This window comes from Penaeus vannamei, chromosome 9 (assembly GCF_042767895.1).
Source record: "Penaeus vannamei isolate JL-2024 chromosome 9, ASM4276789v1, whole genome shotgun sequence".
NCBI classification, from domain to species: domain Eukaryota; kingdom Metazoa; phylum Arthropoda; class Malacostraca; order Decapoda; family Penaeidae; genus Penaeus; species Penaeus vannamei.
The window spans coordinates 47,201,429-47,208,928 of record NC_091557.1 but is presented as its reverse complement, the minus strand read 5'-3'; the positions used below and the strand labels follow the sequence as shown (position 1 = coordinate 47,208,928).

At 52.6% G+C, this 7,500-nt stretch overlaps 1 protein-coding gene across 1 annotated transcript in view; it reads right to left on the bottom strand.

Annotated features, from left to right (window-relative positions):
- LOC113800383 (zinc finger protein 704) overlaps window positions 1-7,500 on the bottom strand; it is a 186,770-nt gene that overhangs the window by 5,901 nt on the left and 173,369 nt on the right. The window contains exons 5-8 of the mRNA XM_070125884.1: window positions 1,571-1,671; window positions 964-1,304; window positions 720-790; window positions 1-578 (exon numbers count right to left, since the gene is read on the bottom strand). The exon at window positions 1-578 is cut by the window's left edge and continues 5,901 nt beyond it. Of these exons, the coding sequence (XP_069981985.1) occupies window positions 408-578; window positions 720-790; window positions 964-1,304; window positions 1,571-1,671 (684 nt within the window). The 3' untranslated portion in view covers window positions 1-407. The remainder of the gene's footprint in view (window positions 579-719; window positions 791-963; window positions 1,305-1,570; window positions 1,672-7,500) is intronic.

Below are 7,500 nucleotides of genomic sequence, written 5' to 3'. Positions count from 1 at the left end.
GCCGTTGAGCCTTTCTCTTGTGCTTCCCTTTTCTCTGGCTTCCAATGGTTGACTTTCCTATGATGAGATTATAATCTACATTCATGACAGCTTTATTTTGTGATCTTACTTCTACACTTACGTAAGACTGCTCAGACTGCAAGGAAATGCTTACACAATAAATTGTTTCTTCTCTTTGTTATGAAAGTGCAAGGAGTATTTCTGTCTACCACAAGTGTCAAGCACTTTCCTCACAACCAGCGGCCGAGGAAATCACTAGTAAATGTTTATCCCGAACTGAATTGCTCATTCAGCTATGGACTCCAGTGAAGATATTTCCTCTCTCTCTTTCTCTTCCTCTCTTCTCCACCTTCTCTCTAGGCTACACAGCTAAGCACACACGCATTCTGTACACATCCCGCGGAGGCTCACTCCCCGAAGCGACTGCAGGCCTTTTTCCACTTGCACTGCGTGCACCAGAGGTCGCGCTGCTCCATGCCGTACACCTTGCGGCACTTGCGGCTCTCCCCGTTCCTCTTGCCTCGCCCCGGGGAGGCCTTCGGCGAGGAGCTCACGCGGATCTTCCCGCGTCCGGAGCCCTGCGAAGAACAAACGCAGAATTCAGTCATCTTCTAAGAATGATAGTTCGTATTTTCATCTTTTCATTTAGATTTGACAGCAGATAGTCTAGATACTTAGACAGCAGAGAGCAGATGTAACAAAGCTGTTTCCAAACTCACCATGAAAGTCGAGGTGCGAGGCCATGAGCTGGAGAGAGGCATGGGGGCGGCCTGGCGTCTGTACTCGGGGTCTGCAAAACAAGGGCCTCGTTAATTTCAAAGGAATATGTCATAATGACACTGACATTGCATGGCTGCATCCTTGTCAGTGTAATATGTCTACGTTACTTATACAAATCTCAAATAAAATAATATGCTTTTCATGTTTCTGATGCTTTTTCTAACTACCCAAAGCCTGACTGACCTTCGTGGGGCGGGCGCGCCATGTCCATGTGGCTGAGCGTGGGCGGCGACGACACGTGGATGTACTGCGGGTGGGACGGCTGGATGGGGCCGGGCGGGATGCCCACGCCCATGGGCTGGGCGACGGCAGCCGGAGGCGTGGGCGGCGATGGCGCCACGGTTACGGTCATGGCAGGGGGCGCGGGCGGGGTGGGCGGGGGCACCACGGGCGCCACCAGGGGCTCGCAGGGGTCCACCCACGTGGCCACGTTGACCTCGACCTCGCGCCAGTAGAACTCCTCCTCGTGGTCGTCCTCGTCGTCGCTGTCGCTGTCGCTGTGCTCGCTGCTCACCTCCTCGCGCCTGGGGGGGAAGGGGGGGGTCAGCTCTACTGCTTCCACCTCCTGCATCGCCGCGGCGCCAGGCTGTGCCTAAGCGACCTAAGCGACCTAACAATCTCTACCTTGTTTCATTTTCACCAAAGAGCAAAGCTAACTTCAACCAAGTCCCATATCATCATCTATTCCACACTCAACAGAGAACCGCGCGAGGCCCCGCAACCGGCCCGCGAGGCGACCCGCGGGCCGGCGAAGTGCCCGCCTGCCTCTGGGGCGTCGATGGCTCCGTACCCGAGGTGGATGGCGCGGATGTGTCTCTCAATGGCGTCGCAGGCGGAGGTCATCTCCTGGCAGCCGGCCCACGTGCACTTGAACATGGTGCGGGTGGAGCTCTGCAAGGGAAAAGCACGAGGTTAGCGCACGTGGAAGGGGGAAAGGTCTGCGTCAGGAGGCTGGAGAGGCCGGCGGGGACTCGCCAGCGGCTCCTCCCCGCGGCCGCTGCAGATGCGGAACCGTCTTAGAGCTGCTGCGCACGCCGGCGCTTCCCAGTCTTGAAATACATTAACCAGGGTCAATTTATACGCATATAGAACCCAGCATTTTATAGTAGCTGCTACAACCCAGCATTTTATAGCAGCTACTACAACCCAGCATCTTATAGTTACTACACTAACCTAGGATTAATTTTTATGCCATTAGAACCCAGCAGTACTTCCCAACTCTGCTTTTTTTAATAATAAAAACGCAAGAGAAGGACAACTCCTCAGGTTAGGCCTAAAAACACCAACGTCACATCTAAATTCACTCTTTTCCAAGTGTGTGTTCGTTAGGAAGCTTACAAAGGGCCGTTTCTTTCACGTTTCCTCCTTGCCAGTCTCGCTTTTACGACGAAGGGAGAGAGACAAAAGGCCCAAGAAAAGAAATGAATTACCTAAAACATAATAAATAATTATAATAGTAAATATTTATTAAATCAATGTTATCGGGAAGTCGCGGAAGCCAATGACACCTAAACGTATTTATAAAATTATTTATAAAATCGTTACGTCAACAAACAACCACACACAAAGGGACGAACGTGAAACAAACAAACAAAATAAAGGAGAATGAAAGAGAAAGGGGGAAGGGAGGGGAGGGAGGGACGGGGTGGAGGAGAGGAAGGGAGGGGAGGGGAGGAGGAGGGGAAGGGAGGGGAGGGGAGGAAGAGAGGAAGGGAGGGGAGGGGAGGGAGGAGAGGATGGGAGGGGAGGGGAGGGGAGGGGAGGGGGAGGTTGTTGGCTTCGTTCCAACTAGATCAATGGAAACCGTCACACCCCTTCGGCCATTGCGGCGTGGAAGGGCGTTTTTCACTCTCCCTCTCGTTCTCTCTCTATCTCCCTTTCCCTCTCCCTCTCTTTCTATTTCTATTTCCTTCTTTTTCTCTTCTCTTATTTCCCTCTCTCTCTGACTCTCATTCTCTTTCTATCTCCCTTTCCCTCTCCCTCTCCCTCTCTTTCCATTTCCTTCCCCTGCTCTCTTTCTATCTCCTTCTCTTTCCCTTTCTCCTTCTATTTCCCTCTCTTTCTCTTTCTCTTTCTATCGCCCTTTCCCTCTCTTTCTCATTCTATCTCCCTACCTCTCTCCTCTCTCTCTCCCTCTCACCCCCCCCCTCTCTGTCTCTGTCTGTCTCTCTCTCTCTCTCTCTCTCTCTCTCTCTCTCTCTCTCTCTCTCTCTCTCTCTCTCTCTCTCATTTTCTCTCTCTATGTGTGTGTGTGTGTGTGTGTGTGTGTGTGTGTGTGTGTGTGTGTGTGTGTGTGTGTGTGTGTGTGTGTGTGTGTGTGTGTGTGTGTGTGTGTGTGTGTGTACAAACTTAAAATCAAGTTTCTCATTAACGCTCCAAGTATGTTTAAACTCCAGATTTTTATTTTACATTATTCTCGCCCGCTACATATGCTAATTAATTTCTCCAAAATTGCCGAAAATACTTTCCTAAATATGATCGTCAGCCTGCAATGAGAATCTCGTATTTATCCCCGTTATAAAAGTAAATAACATTAAAATATAATCATAAATAAAAAAATAAATAAAATATGAAAATAAAATTATCAGAGCCAAAGTTGCGTTATTTTCACCGGGGATTTTACCTGTTGACTCTTCGTGTTATTATCACAGGGGAGTTACCTGTTGATGCCACGAACATCTATAAGCTCAGAATAGCACAATATGGACAGATTAATCCCTTTGTTTATATTTTCAGATCGTTTCTGATCATTCCCGAATAAAACGGAGGTGCAAATCATTTTTTAAATATTCAGAGCTACTCGCTGGCTCGTTAATTATCAAATAGGTCTTATTTAAACACTCTTTTCAAAACATTTTGAGATTTCGCCATGAAGGAAAAAATATTAGTTTTCCTGCACTTGAAAAAAAAAATTGTCTATTGAAGAAAAAGTTCCCTAAAAGTTGAACAGTTTTATTTTTAGTTTTGTTGTTTACATCGGCGGCGCGGAACAGAGTCACAGAAAGTGTTTATTCCGCTTTCACTTGCGCGTGAATGGATCTTTTTATACGACAGTACTAAAAATATCCCCTTTCATTTCGAATCAAAACCCGGAATAAAGTGAATGGGAACAAGACAGCGCGCCCACACGCCCACACGCCCGTCCGCGGCGCCCGATCCTCCTCCCGGGAAGGAACGCGACGGCGGCCCGGAGTTCGCGGCCGACGAGGCGGTCATTAACAATTACCAACAGGTTGTCGGGGGAGGGGGAGGGGGGGGGGGGGGGGGGGGGGGAGGGGGGAGGGGGATCGGCGAAACCCGTCCGCGTTTCCGCAGGGACCCACCGGGAGGCGCTGACAAACACAAACACACACACGCGGAGACACCTACGAACACCCCCCGCACTCCCCTACCACCCACCCACCTCCCCAAAGCCCCCCCCCCTCCAGCCCTCCCCCAGAAGCGAACAAAGAAGCAGCGAGGGCGCACGCGCGGCCGACCGAGGGGGAGCGCCGCGCCCGGGACCGACGGCACCCGATTCCACAGCGCTCCTCCGGTCGCGCCGTCCAGCCGCGGCCGGAGTCCCCTTCGACGCTCTGCTGGGGAGCCCGACGAAGTCCAAATTCCTTTCTCCTCGTAGGATCCCTTCACGTCCAAGAACCCAATTTCTATTCTCATACATTAGGAGCAACGAGCGCAGAGTAATCCTGAGAAACGCCCCTGTCCCCTGCCCCTTCCCCTCCCCTTACCCCCTTTCCTTGTCCCCTTTCCTTGTCCCCTTCCCCTCCCCCGACCGGAGGCAAATCCGTCCCCGCTGAGAGAGCATTCAAAGGCCTCGCGACGTCCAGGCAGACGTAGGACATCCCTCCCGCCATCTTCCTTCAACATTCAGCTCCTTTCCTAGAAGCCAGAGAGTCTTGCAAGCGAGGAGGGGGAGGGAGGGAAGGGAGGGGGAGGAAGGGTTGGGGAGGGAGAGTAGGAAATTGAAGGAGGAGGGGAGGGGGGCGGAGAGAGGGCGGGAAGGGGAGGAATAGCAGAGTAGGTGGGGGGAAGTGAGAGAGGAAGAGGAGAGAGGTGGAGGGAGAGGAGAGAGAGGAGGGAGGGAGGGCAGAGGAGGACGGGAGAGAGGGGACGAAGAGAGGGAAGGGGGAAGGGAGAGGAGAGGAGGACGGGAGAGAGGGCGAAGAGAGGGAGGGGAGAGGAGGAACGGGGGCGGAGGGGGCGGCGTCAGAGCTCCCACCTTCACAATGGGTCCGGTTTTAAAGGCGAGCGAGCCAGAGGAACGTAAACAAACCGGGGCGGCTGTTACGCAGTTGCCGTCAGGGCCCTCGGGAGGCACCGGCCACAGCTCGGGTGGGGCGGGGGGAGGAAGGAAGAAAGGAAGGGAGGGAGGGGAAGAGGGTGAAGGAAGAAGAAAGGAAAAGAGGGGGAGGAAGTGAGAGGAAGAGGATAAATGAAGGAGAAAAGACAGGAGGAGGAAGAGCGACGAAGGAAAAAGGAAGAGAGGAAGAGGATAAAGGAGGAGGAAGAAAGAAAAAGGAAGAGAGGGGAAGAGGATGAAAGAAGAAGAAAAAGGAGAAGAGGAGGAAGTAGAGAGAAGAAGGAAAGAGAAAGAGTGGGGGAGAGGATGAAGGAAGAAGAAAAGAGACGAGGAGGAGGGATAGAGAAGAAGGAAAAAGGAAGAGAGGGGAAGAGGAAGAAAGGAGAACAGGAGAACGTTGAGAGAAGAAGAGAAAATGAAGAGGAAAGAAGAGGCTGTAAGACGAAAAGGTGAAAGATGAAGGAAGAAAGGAGAGGACGAGGAGGAGGAAGAAAGGAGAGGACGAGGAGGAGGAAGAAAAAAGAGAGGACGAGGAGGAGGAAGAAAGGAGAGGACGAAGAGGAGCAAGAGGAGGAGGAAGAAAGGAGAGGACGAGGAGGAGGAAGAAAGGAGAGGACGAGGAGGAAGAAAGGAGAGGACGAGGAGGAGGAAGAAGAAAGGAGAGGACGAGGAGGAGGAAGAAAAAGGAGGAAGAAAAAGGAGGAGAAAGGAAGAAGGAAGCAGGAAGACGAAGCTGCATCTCAAAGGGCCGACTGGCATTCCGTCTCCCATCCCTGTCTCCGGCGAGGAAACACGGGAAGTTTCGTCGGAAGTTATAACGGGATGAGAGAGAGAGAGAGAGAGAGAGAGAGAGAGAGAGAGAGAGAGAGAGAGAGAGAGAGAGAGAGAGAGAGAGAGAGGAGAGAGAGAGAGACCGAAAGAGAGAGAGAAAGAAAGAGAAAAAGAGAGAAAGAGAGAAAGAGAGAGAGAGACAGGGATAGAGAGAGAGAAAGAGAGAGAGAGAGAGAGAGAGAGAGAGAGAGAGAGAGAGAGAGAGAGAGAGAGAGAGAGAGAGAGAGACCGAAAGAGAGAGAAAGAAGAGAAAGAAAGAGCGAGAGAGAAAGAGAAAGAGAAAGAGAGGAAGCGAGAGAGAGAGAGAGAGAGAGAGAGAGAGAGTGAGAGAGAGAGAGAGAGAGTGAGAGAGAGAGAGAAAGAAAGAGAGAAAGAGAAAGAGAGAGAGCGAGAGAGAGAAAGAGAAAGAGAGACAGCGAGAGAGAGACCGAAAAGAGAGAGAGAAAGAGAAAGAGAGAGAGAGAGAGAAAGAAAGAAGAAGAGAGAGCGAGAGGAAGAGAGAAAGAGAGAGAGAGAGAGAGAGAGAAACCCCAACAGTGAGAGATCCTCCGTCGCCGAAGCGGATTGTCCCTCTAAGCTTTCGTCGAGGGCCAAAGGGAGCGGGGATGGCGGCGGGATTAAGGCAAGCGCAAGCACACGCGAGAGAGGGGGAGGTCCACGCACTTGCACGCACTTTCATATACACACATGCATACAGAAAAGCAGACACAGACACACAGACACACACGCACGCAAACGCACACGCACACACACACACACACACGCACGCACGCACACACACACACACACACACACACACACACACACACACACACACACACACACAGACACACACACACACACACACACGCACACACACCAGACCGATGGGAAAAGTGAGCTCGGAAACTAAAAACACTTGCAAACGCATTTTGGAAAGGGACCTGGAGCGGAGCGAGGGGAGAGAGGGGGGAGAGAGAGGGGAGAGGGGGAAAGGACAAGCATACACTCGTTCGGGAGAAGGGGAAGAGAAGGGGAGGAGAAGGGGAGAGCAGGGCGGAGAGCGTAAAAGGGGAGAGGGGAGAGGGGAGGACGAGGGGAGACAGGGGGGAAGCAAAGAGAGGGGAGACCAAAAGCAAACACGATTCACAGACCATTCGGGCCGCGGATTTCATTGCAGGAAAGCACAGCTTGCAAGAGGAGGGAGGAGGGGAGGAGAAAGAGGAGGGGGAGGCGGGGAGGAGGAGGAGGAGGAGGGGAGGAGAGGAGGAGGGAGGAGGAGGAGGAGAAGGAGGAAGAGGAGGAGGAGGAGGAGGAGGAGGAGGGTGAGGGGAGGATGGAAGAAGAGAAGGAGGAGGAGAGGAGGAGGGAGGAGAAGGAGGAAGAGGAGGAGGGAGGGAGGGAGGAAGAAGAGAAGATGGAGGGAAGGAGAAGGAGAGGGAGGAAGAGGAGGAGGAGGAGAAGGAAGAAGAGGAGGAGGAGGAGGAGGACCCAGCGCCCTACCCAAGTCACGAAGCTCAACGAAGCATTAATCAGCGCCACTGAATAATGAATCGGGATCCAGAGGAACTACCGAAGGAGATCGTCGCCGCTCTCTCCCGACGGCGGAG